General features: G+C 40.4%; 1 protein-coding gene across 4 annotated transcripts; it reads right to left on the minus strand.

Moving 5' to 3' along the window:
- On the minus strand, positions 1-24,494 carry ZFP37 (ZFP37 zinc finger protein). 4 transcript variants are annotated; one of them, XM_035254853.3, is made up of 5 exons: positions 24,330-24,494; positions 23,103-23,183; positions 8,192-8,318; positions 7,760-7,894; positions 1-2,574 (listed from the first exon to the last, which is right to left on the minus strand). In XM_035254853.3, exons 1-5 carry the CDS (start codon positions 24,459-24,461, stop codon positions 1,031-1,033), a joined length of 2,019 nt encoding a protein of 672 aa, XP_035110744.1. In that variant the 5' UTR covers positions 24,462-24,494; the 3' UTR covers positions 1-1,030. The 4 variants fall into 4 exon arrangements, with proteins under 4 accessions (XP_035110744.1, XP_035110750.1, XP_078230659.1 ...); XM_035254859.3 differs by lacking the exon at positions 23,103-23,183; XM_078374533.1 differs by lacking the exons at positions 23,103-23,183; positions 24,330-24,494 and adding an exon at positions 13,553-13,660.
- Between the last annotated feature and the right edge of the window lie 1,524 nt (positions 24,495-26,018).

A 26,018-nucleotide genomic window follows, 5' to 3' on the forward strand; every position in this document is an offset into this window, starting at 1 on the left:
TTTATGAATTCAACATCAAGTTTAATACTACATAATTTAGATTCATCATCATTCATGAATAAGCATACAAAGATTTTAACTTTGTTTAACATTGTGGAGGGGCTGAGTGACAACTTTAAATAATGTTGATTTATGCATATTAAAATATTTTAATTATAAAAATAATATGTGTGCATGATTTGAAAAATTCAAACATACAAGGAAGTTTTTGCTCCTATCCCAGACCCCAATCCTATACTCCTGTGCCCAATGGCAACCACCATGATGTTTATTCTATAGTTTTTCAAAGTCTATTCACATACAAATACATGTATATATGCATACAAAGATACATATACATACAGAAATAAGAGACAGAGGTTAAGCAAACATACCCTTTTGTACACAAATGGGAACATACTATATACATGGTTCAGCAACCTGCTTTTTCACACTTCACAATATATCTTGAATATCACTCCCAACCAGCACATTTGTATCCTCAGTTGCTTTATTTTCTCTCATTTTCCTGTTAACATATTTTACATAAATAACAACTCTTTTAGAAGATTTCTGCTGATGCAGAAGCCAACACAGACATTAAGAAAGAGCTGGGTAAAAATGCCAAAGAGGCTTATACAAATGGCCACATTCATTTACATAAGGCAATAAACAGATATGCAAATTCAACTCTAGTATATGGTGCTTAAGTACAAAAGAACACAGGAATTGTCAGCATATATAACTTGTTCCTCCTTTGCTTTGAATATTCAAATTATTCACAATTTTTAAAGCTTTCAATTTCTATCTGAACATGTAGATCATTTATAATAATTGAGTATTGTTAAAACAATACTTTTTATAAAAGGTTTTGTATCAAGTTTAAACCCTTGTTTCCACCCAGATTCTCTATGAAGATCTATTTTCACATTTTGTCATGTATAACAAGGTGTGACATTTTGCTAAAGGCTTTCTAACACTCTTTAAATTCAGGATATTTCCAAGGTTCAACAAAACCTTCAATTTAGTTAACAAATTTCCCACATTATCTTCATTCATGGGATTTCTTTTCTGAATGAGTTTTCAGATGTTTGGTTAGGGATGCATTTTGTTTGAAAGCTTTCCCACATTCATTACATTCATAGGGTTTCTCTCCAGTGTGGGATCGCTGATGTATAACAAGTTGTGACTTTGCACTGAAGGCTTTTTCACATTCATTACATTCATAAGGTTTCTCCCCAGTATGAGTTCTCTGATGTACAATAAGGTGAGACTTTTGGCAAAAGGTTTTCCCACATTCATTACACTCATAGGGCTTCTCTCCAGTATGAACTCTCTGATGTTGAGTAAGGCCTTCAATTTGTTTAAATGCTTTCCCACATTGATTACATTCAAAGGGACTTTCGCCTGTATGAGTTCTCATATGGTAAGTAAGAGATGAGCTATGTCCAAAGGCTTTTCCACATTCATTACATTTATAAGGTTTCTCCTTAGTATGTGTTCTTTGATGTATAATGAGGTGTGACTTCTTGCTGAAAGCTTTCCCACATTCATTACATTCAAACGGCTTCTCACCTGTATGAATTCTCATGTGTTTAGTAAGGGATGAGCTATACTTAAAGGCTTTTCCACATTCATTGCATTCGTAAGGTATTTCACCTGTATGTGTTCTCACATGTTCGGTAAGAGATGAGTTATACCTAAAGGACTTCCCACATTCCTTACATTCATATGGCTTCTCACCTGTGTGAGATCTCACATGTTGAATAAGGTTTGAGCTGTGTCGGAAGGTTTTCCCACATTCAGCACATTCATAAGGCTTTTCTCCAGTATGAATTCTTAGGTGGTCAGTGAGTGCATGTTTATGACCATGGGCTTTGCCACACTGAATACATTCATATGGTTTTTCTCCAGTGTGAGTTCTCTGATGTACAACAAGGTGTGACTTTTGGCTAAAGGCTATCCCACATTCATTACATTCATATGGTTTCTCCCCAGTATGAATTCTCTGATGGTCAATGAGTCCTTGTTTATGGCTAAGAACCTTACCACACTGATTACATTCATAGGGTTTCACACAGGCTTGAGGTTTTTCATGCTTAGTAGATGAGCTAAGGCTGGATGATTTCTCATGTTGTTCTCCAGTTTGAATTTTATCCTGTTTAGTATGGGATGAGCTATGACAGCATAATTTCTCATGTTTTTTGTCAGTTTTGTTACACTTACCAGATGAGCTATGGTTGGATAATTTCTCATGTTTCTTTCCAGTTTGCTTTTTGCCTTTCCCTGTATCAGGTAAGCTATGGTTGAATGACTTCTTGTGTTCTTTAGCTGCATCAGATTTCCTTTTTACACAGTTTCTTGAGTTATCAGGTAAATCTAAATTCTTTTTCAAATTTTTTCCATGTGACTCAAATTTAAGAAGCCTTTTCTTTGAAGGAACATGTTTTGTATGAAAATTATTTCTTTTCCCCAGTGAACCACAGTCACTGACATTCTTCTTAGCCTGAGTTTTCTTCTTGACCACAACTTCCCTGAGGAATTTGATTTGAGATTTCTGGCTATTTTCAAGCTGGTCATCATCTTGCTGGACTTCTAAAATGGAATTCAATGAGATATTCTTGTGAATCTTTGTACTCTTATATTTTGGAATAAAACTTATAAAGAAATGACCTGTTGCAGGGTTAAATTTTCATTCAAGCCTGGTATCCCAATGTGAATGAAACAACGAGGGCGAATGAACTTAAGGGAGAAAATGTTGTAGTAAAAAGATGGGGGAAAAGTGACAATAGTAATTTTAAAATGGTTCTGCTGTTTAAAAATATGAGTGTGAACCTGGGATAGAAGATGAAATAAACACAAGGAGAAGTGAACAGGGAATAGATGGAGTTAAAACAGCTAATGATTGCAGCGGACACTTTTTGAGGTTTCTCATCAGTCCAAGCTGCCCAGTTCTGATAACTCTCAAGCTGGCCATAGTATATTGCTCCTGCAGCCTATGCTATATTACCCCAATTCTCCATGGGCTCAGTTGGAGACAAATCTGTCTCAAACCAAGATGTCCAACAAGATTCTTTCTTCTAATAAATTTGACTTCAGTTAGTCTCTACTTTATTAAATTTAGAAATTATATAAAGCAGGTACTAGTAAAGCCATATTGTCTCTATGTAAACAGAAAGCTCATCAGGTCAAAGAATGAAACATCCACACACAGAGAAGCAGAGACATAAGAACTGTGTCTTGAAGAGGTCATTTGCAAAATTTCAATTCTCAATGGCTTCTAGTTCCTTCCTAGTTCCTAGTTCTAGTCCCTGGTGAAGACTGGCTGAACTATCTTGCCCTTAGCTTATAAGAGATATACTGATGTCCTTATCACATATCCCTGTATTTACTTAAGCTGTCCAAAGTACACTTTTGTTATTATATCCAAAATAGCCAGAAAAGAAAAATAAAGTGAGTCCACCAAGAAGTACTAAAGAGCCAACAGGTGGCTGAGAGAATAAATAGGAAAGGTTATCCCCTTTCTACTATTCATGTTGAATTCTTCTTGTAGTGCTTTAGATCTTTTCCTGCTGACATCATATCTTTTCCACTGCTACCACTGAAATAATCCCCCAAAATTATATTCTTGTACTTTTTAGCCAGAATTTGAATTATGTACAGCCAAGCACAGTGGCTCATGCCTGTAATCTGAGCACTTTGGGAGGCTGAGGTGGGTGGATCATGAGGTCAGGAATTCGAGACCAGGCCAACAGAGTGAAACCCAATCTCTACTAAAAATACAAAAATTAGCCAGGCATGGTGGCACATGCCTGTAGTCCCAGCTACTTGGGAGGCTAAGGCAGAAGAATCACTTGAACCTGGGAGGTGGAGGTTGCAGTGAGCCAAGATCATGCCACTGCACTCCAGCTTGGGTGACAGTGTGAGACTTAGTCTAAAAAAAAAAAAATCTCTGTAGTTTCTCTAAATTACCTGATGCTTTCATCAAATGATACAATTCATAGTAATTAGCAAACAAACTTTACTCAGTCTGACTTATAGTGTACATCCAAGCTTGTTTTGTTTTCCAATAGTTTGCTATGGAATATATATTTGTTCCTTTCAGGTCTAAAGTTTATTCCCAGCTCTAAGTGGTTGCTCACATTCTTTCTGCCATACATTATACACTTACACATTTTGAGATATCTTCTTAATCCCTGCTTCCCTCCTCTGAGACCATTACCTGCACTAAAAGCTTTGGGCCACTATGTTTGTACTACATAATCCAATTCTAGCTAAAAATGATTGATTAGACAGTGGTAAACACTAGGTAGTGCAATAATATTCTTCTGCCTAAGAACCTGAAATTGAAATTTACAGACTTCTGTTAGCTAGCTATGGCTACTACATTTATAAAAACCTATAATCTTAAGAGCCGGGGCCACCATCTAGGTATGTCCTTTTTCAGCTACATGCTATATGCAAGAAAAAGCTTCAGATTGAGAATTAAACAGTCATAGAAGCAAATACAAAAATCCCCATGACTTCAAAAAGAAAGAGTCAGAAAGTAAACAGCCACCTTGATGGTAAAGGAACATTACATTAAGAAAGTGAAAACTGGACTCAAAGCAAAAAGAGTGATAATATCTGAATGGAGAGACAGGAAATATTATTACTTTTTTTTTTTTTTTTTTTTTTGAGACGGAGTTTCGCTCTTGTTACCCAGGCTGGAGTGCAATGGCGCGATCTCGGCTCACCGCAACGTCCGCCTCCTGGGTTCAGGCAATTCTCCTGCCTCAGCCTCCTGAGTACCTGGGATTACAGGCACGCACCACCATGCCCAGCTAATTTTTTGTACTTTTAATAGAGACGGGGTTTCCATGTTGACTAGGATGGTCTCGCTCTCTTGACCTCGTGATCCACCCACCTTGGCCTCCCAAAGTGCTGGGATTACAGGCTTGAGCCACCGTGCCCAGCCAATGTTATTACTTTTATAAAGGACATTAAAGATATTAATTCCCATGGAGCAGAAGATCAGAAAGTGTGTGTGTGTGTGTGTGTATATATCAGGTACTTTAGAGAAGTGCAGTTGCTGGCTGCTTTTTCATGTAGGAAATTTTAAGTGATGCATAGAGTATAACAAACTTTTAGGTACTATGACAAGGCTGTGTCTTTCAGTGACCAAGGATGATGGACAAGATGGATGAAAATTTCCTTCTGGAAAGAAAGGAACCAAAATGGAAACCTTTCCCCTTGACATGTAATATTATAAGAACCTTTACAATTATGAATAGGGCTGGCCCCAACTGATGTCTGCCAGCAGAAAAAGACATGAGGTATTACAGGAAAATATCACCATGAAGGAAAGGAGGAGAATTTGAACAAGTAAATTGGTATAGTAATATGGTAATACCAGAGAACAGTTGGGTCTGGAAGAGCAACTGACTAAGGCTCTTGAATTTGAGACAGTAGCTAAAACATAAATTCTAAGCTAAAACATTCTAAAAAATTCTGTAACTTCAGAAACAAATATGGAGCTCACTTGGCCCAGCAAATTATTAGAGAGAACAGAACAGCCCTTATTTGAAGAGCCTCCTAAGTAGTACATAAGAACCTGAACCAACAAGAGAGTCATTGTAGCAATGACAAGGATGTATTAAATGACTCAGGATTGTTTTTTAGCTGTAATTCAAAGAGTCAACAAGAAAAGTAAGGATAGCCAAAACTGGAGCCATTAATGAATGAATCAGAAACTCCATTGAGTCTCTTCATTTGTCATTTCAAAGAATGGTTCCTCTGGTCTCAGGGAATTCATACAGTCTTGGACAATTCAGGGTCAAAAGAAACTTAAAAGACATAGGAGATATTGTTATTAATAATTTGGGGACTATAGTAACATAAATAATAACTGAATATTTTAATGTTTGTTGGTAATATCTAAGATCAATTAAAGCTGGGAATGGTGGCTTATACCTGTAATCCCAAGACTGGGAAGCTAAAGAGGGAGAACTGCTTGAGACCAGGAGTTCAAGACCAGCCTGGGCAACATAGCAAGACCCTGTCTTTATGAAAAAAAGAAAAAGAATTAGGAAAAACTAGATTTAGCAAATTTACCTAAGAATTGGAAAATTTTAAGTATGAGATAATATGAACCTGATTTGTGCGATGACATTGAAAATTGAGAAAAAAAGCCAGAAACTGAAGATAAGGTAGTAACTCTGGGAGACAGTCCTATAATCAGAGTACACCCTGATAAAAACAGGGAGGATGAAAACACCTCTAATTTAGAAAGAAAGACAAAGCTTCCAATTTCTGACATCTAAGAAGAAGCTGTTGTATAAGTAGGTCAAATATGAGTGTAAGACAAAGGAATTGGAGATGTCCATTTGGAAGTCACCAGTGTAGAATAAATAGCTTTTATTTCCACAATGAATAATCAATCACTTTGAAGGAAATATAATTTTAAAAAGAACAGATGGTCGAAGACAAAACTTTAGGGACACCTCAGCAAAATGAGAAGGAAAAGAAGCTAGTGAGCAAATGATAAAGATGCACTGAGAGGACAAGATCTGATTCAAGTTGTACAATTCAAACTGGGTGAGGGAGAACTTCAAGCTAATCAAAACTATTAAAGTATGCACTGAAAAGTAAGCAGTGGTGACTTTAAAGTCAGAAATTTAGGCAGAGGCATGAATTCTGTGGAATTTGACTGCAGGGGTTAAGGAGAAAATGGAAATGATGATATAGATCATGGGTCTAGAGAATTTCATAGTGAAAGGAGGGAAACAGAAAGTAACTCAGGGCAGGAGCATCATGCCAGGAGAACTGAAAAGACAGCAGATCTAAGAATGTCCGAATACATAGGAGAAAATTTGATAACCTAGGGTCTTAGAGTATGGGTGGAGAAAAGCTGAGGATATTAGGAAAAGGAAGAATGCTTTTTTTAAAAAAGCACTGATTTATATAAGGTAAGTAGGAGTAGGATCGAGAACAGCTAAGAGGGTCATTGCTCCTTTTGAAGATTCAGCAATTGAGCATAGGAATAAGGATATGTGGCAATATGGAAGGGTCAGTTAGGCATCTCAGGGGCTGGTACCAAGTTTCAGAGCCCTGGTACCTTGACAGATGGTATTATTTTCTGTGGCAAGATTATACCTCCCAGCCCCTCCCAAATGCATAGCCTTTTGAATTACAGCACTCTACCCAGTGGAAGGATTATACATTCCTACCATGTTGAACTCAGGAGTGGTCAGATGTCCTGCTTTGACCAATAAAATGTGAGCTGAAAGGGATATCTACAGTTTCCAAGCAGCTACTTTCACAGTTATGTGGTTCCACTCACCCTTTTTTCCCCTCTGCCATGAGACCAGAATTTGCCAAATGGAGAATGCTCTTTCAGCATAGGTCCCCAAATAAAGATAATATGGACTAGGGCTGCAGCTTAAGCATAAAATAAATTTTTTTTTTATTGTAAGTAACTAAGGTTTCAGGGAGTCCTTCCTTCATGTAGCAACACTTAGTGGAAACTGACTGATACAAGTGGTATAACCAAACTCCCGTAGTTAACACTAGCTCACTATAGCGAACCTCACATAGAATCTCTCATGTGAAAAAGTCCATAAAAGGAAGAGATATTAGAATCTCTAATGTTAGAGAATCTTTGTAGTTTGAATTTTTCTTCCTCCAGGAAATCCTGGTATTTTTCTACTGCTATTCTCAAGTTAGGAAAGAAAGGTCTAGGATCTTTAAGAAGAATTTCAGAATAAATTATTATTTGAAAAATGTCAAAGTTACAACTTACTTCCATTGGTTTCTTTTTTCTTGGATCTTGCTATTTTACTTGGACAACCTTGGCTCAGTCTTTTCCCCTTCCCCAAACATGGTGCTTCTCCTTTTTCCAACTTGGAGATCATGTCGGGTTTGGGAGCTTGACACCCTGCCCATGAGAAATAGTAGAAACTGAGTGTTAGAACAACCAGCCCAGAAATGAAGCCCCAGCGTTTGTACTTCAGGGCCTAAAGAACACATGGCTTCTGGAGTTTCACAATGCAAATGCCGGGTCAACTGAGTAGATCTTCCATTTTGGAGGCAGGGACACATATATCCCGCCTAGTCCCCAAAAGGGAAGAAAAAAACCCTTTGACCTACTAAAACCAAGGCCAAACTTACCAAGGATTCCAGAGAGAAGGTATCACAGTGGACGCTTTTTGAATTACAAAGGAATTGCTCTTACCCATTGAGGCTAGGTTGCTGTAGTTCTCTAGCATCACATCCTTATACAAGTTCCTCTGAGCAGGATCCAGTTGCTCCCATTCCTTCTGGGTAAAGGCCATAGTCACATCTTTGAATGTTACTGATCCCTGTAATAGCATATTCCTGTTTATGCTGATGTTAACCACACTTGGTCAGTGATTTGGACAAGATAACAATTTGTTCTTACCTTGACTACTTGCTCTTGATCATGATATTATAAAGGATACCTATTCTCTACTCAATTTTTCATTTTTTTGAGAAACAAAAGCCATATTAAGAAATGTCCCTACTGAGCTGGGCACAGTGGTTCATGTCTGAAATCCCAGGACTTTGGGAGGCTGAGGCAGGAGGATTGCTAGGGCTCAGGAGTTTGAGACCAGTCTGGGCAACATGCAAAGCTCCATCTCTACAAATAAAATACAAAACTTAGCTGGGCATGGTGGTACATGCCTGTAGTCCCAGCTATTCAGGAGACCGAGGTAGGAGGATTGCCTGAGCCCAGGAGGTCAAGGCTGCAGGGAGCTGAGTTCACACCACTGCACTCTAGCCTAGCTGAGAGAGTGAGACCCTATCTCAACAAACAGAAATGTCCCTATTGTGAATTTCTTTATTCAGGAGGATAGAATCACATGAATATCAGAGAAAGAGACAAATAACCAAGGAAAGAAAGAGAGAGAGAGAGAAAGAAAGAAAGAAAAGAGGAACAGAATCAATCTTTATCTTTTCTTCTACAACAGGGGCCCCTGAAAGTGTATGGAGCAGTACTTATAGTATGAGTTCTGAAGCAGAAGAATTGAGACCCTTGATTTTTATAACCAGTCAAAAATAAAAATCATTTATGGGCCAGGCACAGTGGCTCATGCCTGTAACCCCAGCAATTTGGGAGGCCAAGCCAGGTAGATCAAGTGAAGTCAGGTGTTCAAGACCAGCCTGCCCAACATGGTCTCTACTAAAAATACAAAAATAAGCCGGGTATGGTGGCAGGCACCTGTAATTCCAGCTACTCAGGAGGCAGAGGCAGGAGAATTGCTTAAACCCCGGAGGCGGGGGTTGCAACAAGCTGAGATCAAGCCATTGCTCTCCAGCCTGGGCAACAGAGACTCTGTCTCAAAAAAAAGAAAAAAAAAAGTCATTCATTTATGTTTGGCATCAAAAGTAAGACATTTTAGGCATGTAAGAATGCAGAAAGTATACTACAATGTTCTTTAGAAATATAGGAGAAAGTTGGGGAGAAACAGAAAAGGGGGAAGAGGAAGAAAAAGAGGAAATGAAGAAGAAAAAGACAATGAATCATTTTTCAAAAGAAGAAAAACTGTATCAGAATAAAGATTTGAAAATTGGGAAAGACTTAATATACAAGAGACAGCTATGAATAATACAACCAGTAAAATGTCTAGTTAAATCTAAGTAACTTGATAATGTGCTTGTGCAACTGTTATTAAAGTGTCCTTAAAATCAAGAGGTATGTTATAAGAAAAATAAGCAGAACCCTACCTAGGAGGGTGGGAGTAGGGAATCAATTAAAGTACGTTGAAGTCCTCTTCTTAGGCAGGTGAAAGGAGGCTGGCACAGCTATCGGAGAATTTTAATACTAAGAAATATACATTCAAACATGTTTGTCAAACATTTAAAGATAATCCCTTACCCTCACAACTAACCTTTTTGTTTTCCTTTTTTTTTTTTTTCTGAGATAGGGTCTTGCCTGTTGCCCAGGCTGAAGTGCAATAGTGCAATCATAGCTCACTGCCACCTTGAATTCCTGGGCTTATTCAATCCTCCCACCTCAGCCTCCCAAGTGGCTGGGACTACAGGCATGCACCACCCATGCCTGACTGATTTTTAAATTTTTTGTAGAAACAGGTTCTCACTATGTTGCCCAGGCTGGGCTCAAACTCCTGGACTCAAGCAGTCCTCCCACCTCAGTCTCCCAAAGTGCTGAGATTACAGATGTCAGCCACTATGCCTGGCCAGACCACCAATAAATTGCTTCTAGAAGTCATCAATTTAACCCCACAGAACTCCAGTCACTGACTACCAATAATCTCCCATCATTGATTGTCACTGGCCTTCCAATCACTGAGCTGATACAGCTTTCCCTAATTACTGGGCTTACAGTTCCAAAATGACTGGGTAAAGCAAACCTCCCAATCACTAGCAGCAGCAGATCTCCCCAATCACTTGCTCCCACAGATACTCCAATCGCATATTCCCACAGGTTCCTCAACCAATGAAACCCAGAGGACACATGGTAACCTACCTCCCCTTACCCTAAATCCCTCATCCTATCAATCCCCAATCACTGACACCAACAGAATTCTCAAGCAGTGGCCTTTAAAGAAACTCTTATTACTGCCAGAAAATTCCACTCCTCCCTCAAACTCTTCAGCCATTCCTTTCATTTGCATGCTGTACCTGAAATCTACCTGTGTCCTGAGGATCCTGCTTCCTTACAGGAGTTTCAGAGGAGTGGAGGCTGTCTTTCCTGCACCCCTTCTCCCCACCATGCACCTAGGGTCTAAAGATGAGGTAAATGATGACTTTCAACCATTTATCATTCTTCATTCAAAATTCACAGCTTATTTATAGTATCACCAGATTTTCATCCACTAACCTCCTGGGTCCAGTGATTTGCTAGGAGGATTCCTATGACTCAGTATATAATTGTACTCATAACTATTATTTATTGTAGCAAAAGTATACAAAGCAAAGTCAGTTAATCAACATGGGATGAAGTCCAGAGGACATCAGGCACCAGCATCCATGAGTCCTCTCCCAGTGAAGTCACATAGAACATGCTTAACTCCTCTGGAAGTGAGTTATAATAACATATATGACATGTTGTCTAGTAGGGAAGCTCATTAGAGACCAGTACTACCCAAGGGTTTCACTGGGGGCTGGTCATGTAGACACTCTCTACCTGCATGTACAAAAATTCCAGACTCCAAGAAGAAAGCAGGTGTTCAGCATAAACCACATTGTTTATTTTCTTTAAGCACTGGGAACTACTCTTAACCAGTTCTGGGAATGGTGGTCTCCTTCCCAAAATCTAATTTCCCACATGCCAGCAAAAAGCAAACCTTGCAAGCAGGACTGTCTAAGGATAGCAGTTTTTGACCTCTATGTTAACTCTGTTTTGCAGTCATCCCACCCCATTCACTGAAAACTTTAGCACCAGCTAAATTCCTTCCATCATTCTGCACTATCTCTGTATCAATGTGGAAGAGCCATTCAACACCCTTGCCTCTCTCTTTCATGAGGCCAACAGTCTTTTCTTTCACTCAAATTTGGTCACCTATTCATCACTCATCTGCACTTACACCTTGCCATCACTATACCACCTCCAAAAATCTCTAAAACTTTCCACTCTCTGTCACTTTCTCTAGTACTTTCACTCCAATAATTCTCCAAACTCATTGAGCCCTCTGAACCTAACCACTTTTCACCATCTTCCACCTTTACCTAGCCTTTCTTTCTTGTTTAGATTCCTTGTTCTAGCACTATACACATTCAATTGAAAACTATAAAGCTTTAACTTCCTTGCTCCTCTTCTCCTCCACTGTACTCATCTATCAAAGCCTCAACCTTGGTTAACCCAGCTCTTCTTAATATCTGCCTGCAACCTTGCAACTGAACATTGCAAGAGAAAAATCAAACTTTGCTGAGTGGACTGACTTCAATTTATAACACATATGCCAAATGGGCATCTAATACTGTCAGCAGTCCTACTACCTAACCCTAGAAAATATACCTTACACCTTTTCCTAGATGATTATTTTAAACTTTCTCCTTTTTAACTCTGAAATCTCCAACATCTACTCCTTTCCCACTCTCAGCTGATGAATTTGCCTTATGCATTCAAGAGAAAATAAATGCAAATGGACAAGAATTACCTTGCCTTGTTACCACCAATTCCACCAACCTGTTTCCAAATTCATATATAGTATACCTTCTCTTCTGTTAAAATGGAAAGTCTTTCTTCCTTCTCTCAACTACGGCCAGTTTCTCCATTTATACTCTCAATCCCATCCCCAATTGCCTTCCCAAAGACTTCACTCCTGCAAGTACCTCTTTCTCTTTCGTTACTTCTTTTTCTCCCTTTTACCTGGATAATTCCCACTGACACACAGAGTTGCCTTAATATCATTCATCTGAAGAACACCTTCTCTTGATTTCATATCCTATACAATGTCTATTTCTCTTCTTCCTTTACCAGCAAAACTCCTCGTCTGTTGCCCATACTTGCTGTTTCTACTTCATTACCTCATATTCTTTCAACTCAGTCTAATAGGACATTATCCCCTTAACTCCACTAAAGGAGCTCTAATCAATCAAAATAACCATGGAGCTACATATTGACAAAGTCAAATGATCTCTAGTCATGCTTTGGGACTCACAAGAGTATATGACAATTGATTACTCCTATTGTCTTGAAAGGCTTTCTTCTCTATGCTACTTTGACACCCACTTGCACAGTTTTCCTCTTACTTCAATGGGCACCCCTCATTCTCCTTGTTATTTTTGTCCTCTATTAGACTTTTAAATGCCAGAGTGACCCAGGCCTCTGTCCCTGGCCCTCCTCTCTTCCCTGTCTGTCTCTCTTCCAAGGTGACCCCAGCCAATCTTAAGGCTTTAAATACCATCTTTGTTGTGATACATTTCAAATATGGTTCCCTAACTCACACCTTTCCTAAGTCCCAGATTCATATATATAATAGCTACCCAATATCTCTAGGTAGATGTGTAATGAGCATTTTGACACAGCCAAAATAGAGCCACTGACATCCACCCCAGATCCCATTTCCATCCACCAAATCTGTTCTTTTCTACCATAACCCTTTCCATTCAGAAAATGGAACCATCATCCATCCACTTCCTCAGGCTAAAAGTCTAGATTTAAATCTCAATTCTTCTCTTCCCTTATACTCCGTGTCAATATAATAGTTAAGTCCTAGTGACTTGTCTCCAGATGTATTCTGAATTTGATTTCAGTTTACTGCTTTAACTCTATTCTAAATCACCATAATCTTTTGTCTTTGACTATTGTAAAAAGTTGCTAAGTGACCTCCCTGTATCTACTTACTCTTGTCCCTCTGCAGTCCATGAGGTAGCCATGGGGATCTTTTCAAGGTATCAATCAGATCAGATCAATCCCCTGCTTAAACTCAGTGGCTTCTCACTGTATCTAGAATAAAATCCAAATCCTTACACTAGCCAGTAAAATCCTATATTATCTGATACCTTCCTACCACTAGGACTTCACATCTTTCTGTTTTCCCTCTGACTGTGCTCCAACAGCACTAATATTCCTTCTCTTTTTTAAGCACACCAAGTTCACTCCTACCTCAGGTCCTTTGCAGTTGATCTTTTTTCTTCCTAGAACACTCTTTCTTCAGATCTCTGCATGGCCGCCTCCTTGTGATGACTGATGCCTCAACCCAACTGTCATTTCCTAAGGAAAGCTTTCCATGACTAACCTGGCTAAAGTCATGCACTCCCTACCCTCAACCACTCTTTGCCACATCATCCTCTTTTACTTCCTTCATAGCACTTATTAGTGTCTGGAATGATTTTATTTATTTATGTGTTGTTGTATCTTTCATATTTCTAGAATGTGAAGTCACTAAGGGAGAAATTCTGGCTCAGTTTCCTGGTGTCTCTCCAGCATTTAAAACATTCCCTGGTTCTGAGGACAAAGCAGGGACTGTAAAACAGCAACAACAAACAAACAAAACCAAAAACACTCTGTGGCATAAAACTGATGCTCATCTTACAGTCTGTCTGTTCCTATAAGTTTCAATCACTGACACTCAAATGCTCCCCAATTATGGAACTCTACAAGTTCCCAACTATCACTATCCACAGAACAATCATTAACCTCCACAGACCTCCAATCACTGACCACTAAGAAATGCTCAATCGGATTGCTGGCAAGATGGCTGAATAGGAACAGCTCTGGTACACAGCTCCCAGAGAGATTGACACAGAAGGTGGGTGATTTCCGCATTTCCAACTGAGGTACCTGGTTCATTGCACTGGGACAGATTAGTCAGTGGGTACAGCCCGAGGAGAATGAAAGGAAGCAGGGTGGGGTGTTGCCACATATGGGAAGTGCAAGAGACCATGGAACTCCCTCTCCTAGCCAAGGGAAGCCATTAGGGACTGTCCTTTGCACTCTGGCCCAGATACTACACTTTTTCCATTGTCTTCACAACCCACAGGCCAGGATATTTATTCCAGTGCCTGCAACACCAGGGTCGTGGGTTTCCAGCACAAAACTGGGCAGCCATTTAGGAAGACACTGAGCTAGCCACAGCAGTTTTTTTCTTTCATACCCCAGTGGTGCCTGGAATACCAGTGAGATAGAACCTTTCAGTCCCCTAGAACAGGGCTGAAGCCAGGGAGCCAAGTGATCTGGCTTGGTGGGTCCCAGTCCCACGAACACCAGCAAGCTAAGGTTCACTGGCTTGAAATCCTGGCAGCCAGCACACCAGTCTGAGCTCTACCTGGGAGTGGTTGAGCTTGGTGGGGGGAAGGGCATCTGCCATTGCTGAGGCTCCAGTAGGCGGTTTTAACATCACAGTGTAAACAAAGTCGCTGGAAAGTTCAAACGGGGGGTGGGGCATTGGGGAGGGTAGCCCATGACAGTTCAGCAAGACCTCTGCAGGCTGGCTGTGACTCCCTCCTCGTTGGGCAGGGCATCTCTGAAAGAGGACAGTAACCTGCCAGGGACTTAGAAATAAAGCCCCCACCTTCATGGGACAGAGCACCTGGGAAAAGGGGCAGTTGTGGGTACTGCTTCAGCAGACTTAAATGTGTCTTCCTGGCAGCTCTGAAGAGAGTGGTGTCTCCCAGCACAGCATCTGTGCTATGATAAAGGACAGACTATCTCCTCAAGTGGTTCCCTCACCTCCATGTAGCCTGACTGGGAGATACCTCCCAGTAGGGGCCAACAGACGCCTCATATAGAAGACATCTGGCTGGCATCTGGTGGGTATCCTTCTGGGACAAAGCTACCAGAGAATCTTTGCTGTTCTGCAGTCCCTGCTGGTGATTCCCAGGCAAGCAGGGTCTGGAGTGGACCTCCAGCAAACTCCAGCAGACTTATAGCAGATGGGCCTGTTAGAAGGAAAACTAACAAACAGAAATAAAGGGTTTCAACATCAGCAGAAAGGATGTCCACTCAGAGACCCCAACCAAAGGTCACCGATTTCAAAGACCAAAGGTAGATAAATCCATAAAGATGGGAAGAAACCAAGGCAAAAAGGCTGAAAATTCCAAAAACCAGAACGCCTCTTCTCCTCCAAGGGATCACAACTCCTCACCAGCAAGGGAACAAAACTGGACAGAGAATGAGTTCAACAATTGACAGAAGTAGGCTTCAGAAGGTGAATAATAACAAATTTCTCCAAGCTAAAGGAGGATGTTCTAACCCAATGCAAGAAAGCTAAGAACCTTGAAAAAAAGGTTAGATGAAATGCTAACTAGAATAACCAGTTTAGAGAAGAACATAAACGACCTGATGTAGCTGAAAAACACAGCATGAGAACTTCATGAAGCATACACAAGTTTCAATAACTGAATTGATCAAGTGGAAGAAAGGATATCAGAGACTGAAGATCAACTCAATGAAACAAAGCAAGAAGACAAGATGAGAGAAAAAGCATGAAAATAAATGAACAAAGCCTCCAAGAAATATGGGATTACATGAAAAGACCAAATCTACGTTTGATTGGTGTACCTGAAAGTGACAGGGACAATGAAACCAAGTTGAAAAACACTCTTCAGGATGTTATCCAGGAGAACTTCCCCAACCTAGCAAGACAGGCCAACATTCAAATTCAAGAAATACAGAGAAAACCACGAAGATACTCCTCAAGAAGAGCAACCTCAAGACACATAATTATCAGTTTCAGCAGGGTTGAAATGAAGAAAAAAAAAAAAAACCACTAAGAGTAGCCAGAGAGAAAGGTCAGGTTACCCACAGAGGGAAGCCCATGGGACTCAAAGCAGATCTCTTGGCAGAAATCCTACAAGCCAGAAGAGAGTGGGGGCCAATTTTCCTTCTTTCTTTCTTCCTTCCTTCCTTCCTTCCTTCCTTCCTTCCTTCCTTCCTTCCTTTCTTTCTTTCTTTCTTCCTTTCTTTCTTTCTTTTTTTTGAGACAGACTCTTGCTCTGTCACCATGCGCCAGGCTGGGGTAGAGTGGCGTGATCTCGGCTCAATGCAACCTCTGCCTCCTGAGTTCAAGCAATTCTCCTGCCTCAGCCTCCCGAGTAGCTGGGACTACAGGCATGTACCACCATGGGGGGCCAATTTTCAACATTCTTAAAGAAAAAAGTTTTCAACCCAGAATTTCATATCCAGCCAAACTAAGCTTCATAAGTGAAGAAGTAAAATCCTTTACAGACAAGCAACTGCTGAGGGATTTTTGTCACCAACAGACCTGCCTTACAAGAGCTCCTGAAGGAAGCACTAAACATGGAAAGGAACAACTGGTACCAGCCACTGCAAAAACAAACTAAATTGATGAGACCATCAACACTATGAAGAAACTGCATCAATTAATGGGCAAAACAACTAGCATCATAATGGCAGGATCAAATTCACACATAACAATATTAACCTTAAATGTAAATGGGGGCTAAATGCTCCAATTAAAAGACATAGACTGGCAAAATGGATAAAGACTCAAGACCCATCAGTGTGCTGTACTCAGGAGACCCATCTCATGTGCAAAGATACACATATGCTCAAAATAAAGGCATGGAAGAATATTTACCAAGCAAAAAAAAAGCAGGCGTTACAATCCTAGTCTTTGATAAAACAAACTTTAAACCAAGAAGGATCAAGAGAGACAAAGAAGGGTATTGCATAATGGTAAAGAGATCAATGCAACAAGAAGAGCTAACGATCCTAAATATATATGCACCCAATACAGGGGCACCCTGATACATAAAGCAAGTTCTTAGAGACCTATAAAGAGACTTAGATGTCCACACAATAATAGTGGGAGACTTTAACACCTCATTGTCAATTTTAGAGAGATTAATGAGACAGAAAATTAACAAGGATATCCAGGATTCGAACTCAGATCTGGACCAAGCGGACCTAATAGACATCTACAGAACTTTCCACCCCAAATCAACAGAATATACATTTTCTCAGCACCACATTGCACTTATTCTAAAATTGACTGCATAATTGGAAGTAAAACACTCCTCAGCAAATGCAAAAGAATGGAAATCATGACAAATAGTCAATTAAATTAGAACTCAGGATTAAGAAACTCGCTCCAAACCACACAATTACATGGAAACTGAAACCTGCTCCTGAATGACCACTAGATAAATAATGAGGAGATCGATCCAAGATGGCCGACCACTAACAGCTCAGGATTGTAGCTCCCAGTGAATGCCCAGAGAACGAGACGACGCCACACTTTTAGACAAATTTTCGTCACTCACCGATCAGGCGATTCCCAGTGGAAGAGCCCCACGGGTCGCCAGCGTGACTCTTGTGGCCGCCGCAGCGGTTTTGCCGGCTTCTCGGTGCAGCAGCTCTTCATGCAGAGCCAACGGGACTGCTTCCCCTACTGACCGGAGTTTGGAGCTCCGGGAAGTCAGAGCCGCTTGTTGCAGACTCAAGAGGGAAGCCAGACCAGAGATTCCCGGGCAGAAGAGCACCATCAGTCTTACCGCTGCTATTTAGGCTGCCACAGTGGGTTGCTCGGATCCCAACACTGGGAATCAATAAGTCGGACGTCGACTCAGAAAACTAATTAGAAAGGCGGTTCATCTACAATGAAGGGAAAAAAACAGCCTAAGAAGGCCGAGTATACTCAAAATCAGAACCCATCAGCAACAGAACAAGCCCTGATGGAAAAGGACTCATCAGCAACCGAACAAGCCCTGATGGAAAAGGACTCATCAGTAACGGAACAAGCCCTGATGGAAAAGGACTGTGTTCCATTATCTGAAGTAGGCTTTAAAAGGTGGATGATAAGAAACTTCTGGGAGTTAAAGGAACTCGTTCTAACCCAATGTAAAGAAACTAAGAACTTGGAAAAAAGGTTCGATGAAATGTTGAAAAGAATAGACAATATAGAGAGGAATACAAATGAACTTATGGAGTTGAAAAATACAACACGAGAACTTAGTGAAATATGTACAAGCTTAAACAGCCGAATGGATCAAGCAGAAGAAAGGGTATCAGAGGTCGAAGATCAACTTAATGAAACAAAACGACAAGACAAGAATAGAGAAAAAAGGATAAAAAGGAATGAGCAAAGTCTCCAAGCAATATGGGACTATGTGAAAAGACCTAATATACGCTTGACTGGTGTACCTGAATGTGACGGAGAGAATGAATTCAAGCTGGAAAATACTCTCCAGGACATTATCCAGGAAAATTTTCCTAATTTAGCAAAGCAGGACACTATTCAACCCCAGGCAATACAGAGAACACCACAAAGATATTCCTCAAGAAGACCAACCCCAAGGCACATAATCGTTAGATTCACCAAGATCGAAACGAAGGAGAAAATATTAAGGGCAGCCAGAGAGAAAGACCAAGTTACCCATAAAGGTAAGCCTATTAGGCTTACAGCAGATCTCTCAACGGAAACCCTACAAGCTAGAAGAGAGTGGGGGCCAATATTCAATATACTTAATCAACAGAATTTTCAGCCCAGAATTTCATATCCTGCCAATTTAAGCTTTACATTTGAAGGAAAAATAAAATTTTTTAGGAACAAGCAAGTACTCAGAGATTTTATTACCACCAGGCCTGCTTTACAAGAACTTCTAAAAGAAGCACTATACACAGAAAGAAACAACCAGTATGACCCTTTCTAAAAATACACCAAAAAGTAAAGAGCATTAACATAAAGAAGAATTTTTATGAACAAAAGGACAAAATAGCCAGTTAATATCAAACGGCAGCAACCCTAAATTTAAATCGACCAAATCTCCCAATCAAAAGATACAGACAAAATCTAACGGTATATCCAAAGATATACATAGACTCAAAATAAAGGGTTGGAAAAAAAAAAACGTACCAACCAAATGGAGAGCAAAAATAAATAAATAAAAAGCAGGAGTTGCAATTTTCACATTTGACAAAATAGATTTCAAAGCTACAAGGATACAAGGGTAAAAGGATTAATGTAATAATAAGAGATCTTAACACCCAGATACATAAGACCCATAATGAGATTTAGATTCAACGAGACAGAAAATTGATAACGATATCCGGGACTGGAACTAAGATCCAGAACAAATAAACTCAATAGAGCTCTCCATTTTAAACACACAAAATATACATTATCCACAAAATCTAACGATATATCTAAAGATATACAAAGACTCAAAACAAGGGGATGGAAAAAAACTCACCAACCAAATGGAGAGCAAAAATAAATAAAAAGCAGGAGTTGCAATTCTCACACTTAATAAAATAGATTTCAAAGCTACAAGGATGCAAGGGTAAAAGGATTAATGCAACAATAAGAGATCTTAACACCCAGATACATAAGGCACATAATGAGATTTAGATTCAACGAGACAACAAATTGATAACGATATCCAGGACTTGAACTCAGACCCAGAACAAATAAACACAATAGAGTTCTCCATTTTAAACACATAAAATATGCATTAACCACTTTAAACACTCAAAATATTGATCGGCCATTATTGAAACCCATTTTAGGAATGAAGTAATATTCCTTTTTCCCTCTTTTTCTTTTTTTCCCCTTCTTCTTCTTCAAAAAAAAATAATAATAATAATGAAATGAAGACAGAAATCAAGATGTTCTTTGAAAAATGGAATGAAGACACAACATACCAGAATCTCTAGGACACATTTTAAGCAGCACGTAGAGGGAAATTTATAGCACTAATAAATTTATAGCACTAAATCTCCACAAGAGAAAGAAGGAAAGATCTAAAATCAACAACCTAATGTCACAATTAAAAGAACTGGAGGAGTAAGAACAAACAAACTCAAAAGCTAGCAGAAGACAAGAAATGAAGATGAGAGCAGAACTAAAGGAGATAAAGACGCGAAATCTTTCAAAAAAATCAATGGATCCAGGAGTCGGTTTTCTGAAAAGACCAACAAAATAGACCACTAGCCAGACTAATCAAGAAAAAAAAGAATCAAATAGATGCAACTAAAAAACGATAAGGGGGGTATCACCACCAATCCCACAGAAATACAAACTACCATCAGAGAATACTATAAACACCTCTAGGCAAATAAACCAGAAAATCTAGAAGACATGGATAAATTCCTGGACACTTAGACCCTCCCAAGACTAAACCAGGAAGAAGTCGAATCCCTGAATAGACCAATAACAAGGTCTGAAATTGAGGCAGTAATTAATAGTCTACCAACCAAAAAACTCCAGGACCAGATGGGTTCACAGCCAAACTCTACCAGAGGTACAAAGAGGAGGTGGTACCATTCCTTCTGAAACTATTCAAAACAATAGAGAAAGAGGGAATCCTCCCTAACTCATTTTATGAGGCCAACATCATCCTAATACCAAATCTAGCAGAGGTACAACTAAAAAAGAAAATGTAAGGCCAATATCCCTGATGAACATCAATGCAAAAATCCTCAATAAAATACTGACAAACCAAATCCAACAGCACATCAAAAAGCTTATCCATCACAATCAAGTCGGCTTCATCCCTGGGATACAAGACTGTTCAACATATGAAAATTGATAAACATTACCCATTACATAAACAGAACCAAAGATAAAAACCACATGATTATCTCAATAGAGGCAGAGAAGGCCTTTGACAAAATTCAACAGCCCTTTATGCTAAAAATTCTCAATAGGTATTGATGGAACATATCTCAAAATAGTAAGAGCTATTTATGACAAACCCACAGCCAATATCATACCAAATGGGCAAAACTAGAAGCATTCCTTTTGAAAACCGGCAAAAGACAAGGATGTCCTCTCTCACTACTCCTATTCAGCACAGTATCTGAAGGTACTGGCCAGGGCAATTAGGCAAGGAAAATAAATAAAGGGTATTCAATTAGGAAAAGAGAAAGTCAAATTGTCTCCTATTTGCAAATGACATGATTTTATATTTAGAAGCCCCCACTGTCTCAGCCCAAAGTCTCCTTAAGCTGATAAGCAACTTCATTAAAGTCTCAGGATAAAAAATCAGTGTGCAAAAATCATAACAGATAAACAGCCAAATCATGAGTGAACGCCCATTCATAATTGATACAAAGAGAATAAAATACCTAGAAATACGACTAACAAGTGATGTGAAGGACATCTTCAAGGAGAACTACAAACCACTGCTCAAGGAAATAAGAGAGGACACAAACAAATGGGAAAACATTCCATGCTCATGGTTAGGAAGAATCAGTATCATGAAAATGGTCATACTGCCCAAAGCAATTTATAGATTCAATGCTATACCCATCAAGCTACCATTGACTTTTTTCACAAAATTGGAAAAAAAAAAAACACCTTAAATTTCATATGGAACCAAAAAAGAGCCTGCACAGCCAAGACAATCCTAAGAAGAAAAAAAAAAAGATGGAGGCATCAGGCTACCTGTCTTCAAACTATACTACAAGGCTACAGTAATCAAAACAGCATGGTACTGGTACAAAAACAGAGATGTAGACCAATGGAACAGAACAGAGCCCTCAGAAATAGCACCACACATCTACAACCATCTGGTCTTCAACAAACCTGACAAAAACAAGTAATGGGGAAAGGATTCCCTATTTAATAAATGGTGTTGGGAAAACTGGCTAGCCATATGCAGAAAGTTAAAACTGGATCCCTTCCTTACACCTTATACAAAAATTAACTCCAGATGGGTTAAAGATTTAAACATAAAACCTAACACCATAAAACCCTAGAAGAAAACCTAGGCAATACCATTCAGGACATAGGCATAGGCAAGGACTTCATGACTAAAACACCAAAAGCAATGGCAACAAAAGCCAAAATAGACAAATGGAATCTAATTAAACTAAAGAGCTTCTGCACAGCAAAAGAAACTATCATTAGAGTTAACAGGTAACCTACAGAATGGGAGATAATTTTTACAATCTACCCATCTGACAAAGGGTAATATCCAGAATCTACAAAGAACTTAAATAAATTTACAAGAACAAAACAAACTCATCAAAAAGTTGGCAAAGGATATGAAAAGACACTTCACAAAAGGAGACTTTTATGCAGCCAACAAACATATGAAAAACAGCTCATCATCACTGGTCATTAGAGAAATGCAAATCAAAACCACAATGACATACCATCTCACACCAGTTAGAAGGGCAATCATTAAAAAATCAGGAGACAACAGATGCTGGAGAGGATGTGGAGAAATAGGAACACTTTTCCCTGTTGGTGTGAATGTAAATTAGTTTAAGCATTGTGGAAGATAGTGTGGCAATTCCTCAAGGATCTATAAGTAGAAATACCATTTGACCCAGTAGACCCAGTAATTCCATTACTGGGTATATACCCAAAGGATTATAAATTATTCTGCTATAAAGACACATGCACATATATGTTTATTTTGGCACTGTTCACAATAGCAAAGACATGGAACCAACCCAAATGAGCATTAATGATAGACTGGATAAAGAAAATGCAGCACATATATACCATGTAATACTATGCAGCCATTAAAAAAAGCATGAGTTGGGCCGGGCACGGTGGCTCAAGCCTGTAATCCCAGCACTTTGGAAGGCCGAGGCGGGTGGATCATGAGGTTAAGAGATCGAGACCATCCTGGTCAACATGGTGAAACCCTGTCTCTACTACAAATACAAAAAATTAGCTGGGCACGGTGGTGCGTGCCTGTAATCCAAGCTACTCAGGAGGCTGAGGCAGGAGAATTACCTGAACCCAGAAGGCGGAGGTTGCGGTGAGCTGAGATCGCGCCATTGCACTCCAACCTGGGTAACAAGAGCGAAACTCCGTCTCAAAAAAAAAAAAGAAAAAAAGCATGAGTTAATGTCCTTTGCAGGGACATGGATGAAGCTGGAAGCCATCATTCTCAGCAAACTAACACAAGAACAGAAAACCAAACACGGCATGTTCTCACTCATAAGTGAGAGTTTAACAATGAGAACACATGGACACAGGGAGGAGAACATCACAAACCCCCGTTGAGGGGTGGGGGGTTAGGGGAGGGATAGCATTAGGAGAAATACCTAATGTAGATGACAGGGTGATGGATGCAGCAAACCACCATGGCATGTGTCTAACTATGTAACAAACCTGCATGCTCTGCACATACAGAACTTAGAGTATAAGGAAAAAGAACCCTCAATCATTAAACCCAGCAATCCCCTCAAACTCCTGAACCCCTTAGGTTTCTAGTCACAGAATTATAGAGGATCTTCAATCATTGCTTCTGACTAATCACCTTATTACTCAAAGCACAGTTATTACTGCTAGAGACCACCTAATCACTGACTTGCATACATCCCCAATTACCTTTCCTCCCCAGATGACATACAAATCATCTACCATCCCCAGAGACACATCAACATTCACTTCCAAAACTCCAACAGTCATATTCCCCCCTTCACTGATCCCGATTCCTCCATTATCCACTGACTCTCAAAGATACTGCTAATCAAACTCCTACAAACATCACTGTCACTGACTCCCAAGCCCCAGTCTCTGATGTTCCCAGATGCTCCCAATCACTGAATTTCTCAAATCCCAGCGCTGACCCTCTTTGATAATCCCAATCACTACAGTCACCCATAATCGCTGGCTCCCACAGACATCCCAAACCGCCAACCCCCACGGTCCTTTCCTATCTCTGACACACCACAAAACCCCCATTTCTGATCCCCTTCCAAACCCTGAATTTCAGTGACTGCCACAGATGCCTCCTCATCGTCGTCTCTGCAGATCCCTCGAAACACCGATATCCTAAACCAAATCACTAACCCCACAGGTAACTCAGAAACCGACCTCCCAAGAGACCCTCTAACATCGATTCCAGCAATTCCCAAATCACCTGTCGTCACAGTCTACCATAAACCTCCAGTAACTGCCCCGCAATTAGACCATCTTGACTGCCAAACCGCCCTCCCTCATCACAGCCCTCACCGCGGCGCTGGCCTCGGGCTTGGACACAGCCATCTCTAGTGGTCGCCTGGTCTCTTTGGTCGTTCCCGCACTTCTCCTACGGTCCACAGTCTGTGGCTTTGTCAGAATCTGGTCGCCGCTGGAGACCGACATGGCCGCTACCGGGAGCGCAGCCTCAGCGGGTCCGGAATCTGCGATGGCGGCACCCTTCTTAATAGCCTAGGGGCGCGTCCATCTTCGCAAAGTCCCAGCCGTACAGCGGAAGTGCGGGGGCTTCTGGGACAACCGGATCAAGAGGCCGATACGCATGCGGACGCAAGAGAGGGCGTTACTTGGTGGGTCCAGGAGTGATGCTATCAGAGCGAGCCCGAACACTTCCGTTATGCACTGCGGTGGGAAGCTGGTCCTGACAACCCCTTGCTGGCGTCCGAAGGTCCCTTCGCCGCTGGAAGATTGTTTACAGAATTTGGAATTGCTTCTCCGAATACATGTCAGTGCAGCCAGCGGCTAGAAGTCCGGGAATCACAATGCTTAGTGTGGACTTCAGAAGGCTGGTACGCGAGAAATTGGAGGTAGAACGGAGAAAAGCCTGATCGAGCAGATAACATTGTTCTATAGGAAGAAGACGTTAATCTTTGAGATATACGGTAAATCTTTTCCTATATAGTATAAGAACAATGAGGAAAAAAATGAAACAGCAAGTTAAGAGAACACACCACTCCTCCTTGAGAGCCGGCGTTTGGTGGAGATATTTCAGCAGAATAATCAAAGCATTTGGAGCAGAAATAATTTCACAAAGCGCTATTTCACGCATCAATTGCATTCATGGAATCTGAGCAGGTTAGGTGCTGTGCTATGCAAGGTACTGGCAAAAGAGTGGAGAGAGGTAGGGATGATGTAAGTCCAGAGTCCAAAGGCCAGAAAACCAGGGGGCTCCCATGTTAAAGGGCAGAAGATGAATGTCCCCGCTCAAGAAAAAGGAGAAGGTGGGAGGGAAGTGGGGATGGTTAACGGGTCCTTTGATAGCACTACAGATGAATACAGTCAATAATAATTAAGTTGTACATTTTAAAATAACTAAAAGTGGCCGGGCATGGTGGCTCACGCCTGTAATCCCAGCTCTTTGGGAGGCCTTGGCGGGCAGATCACCAGGTCAAGGGATCAAGACCATCCTGGCCAACATGGTGAAATCCTGTCTCTACTAAAAATACAAATATTAGCTGGGTGTAGTGGTGCGCACCTGTAGTCCCAGCTACTCCAGAGGCTGAGGCAGGAGAATCGCTTGAACCCGGGAGGTGGAGGTTGCAGTGAGCCAAGATGGCGACACTGCACTCCAGCCTGGCAACAGAGTGAGACTCCATTTCAGGAACAAACAAAATATAGGGCTGGGCACGGTGGCTCACGCCTATAATCCAAGTGCTTTGGAGACAAACAAAATATAATTGGATTGTATCACACACAAAAAATGTTTGAGGGATGGATACATTTTGCATGCCTGTATCAAACTATTTCATGTACCCCATAAATATATGCACCTACTATGTACCCACAAAAGTAAACATTAAAAAAAAAGAAGAATTCATCTTTCCTCTGCCTTTTTGTCCTATTAGGCCCCCAGTGGATTAAATGATGGCTACCCATATGGGGTAGGTTGCTTCTTTACTCAATTCAAATACTAATCTTTTCCCAGAAACACACTAACCCATAAAT

This window comes from Callithrix jacchus, chromosome 1, assembly GCF_049354715.1.
Source record: "Callithrix jacchus isolate 240 chromosome 1, calJac240_pri, whole genome shotgun sequence".
NCBI classification, from domain to species: domain Eukaryota; kingdom Metazoa; phylum Chordata; class Mammalia; order Primates; family Cebidae; genus Callithrix; species Callithrix jacchus.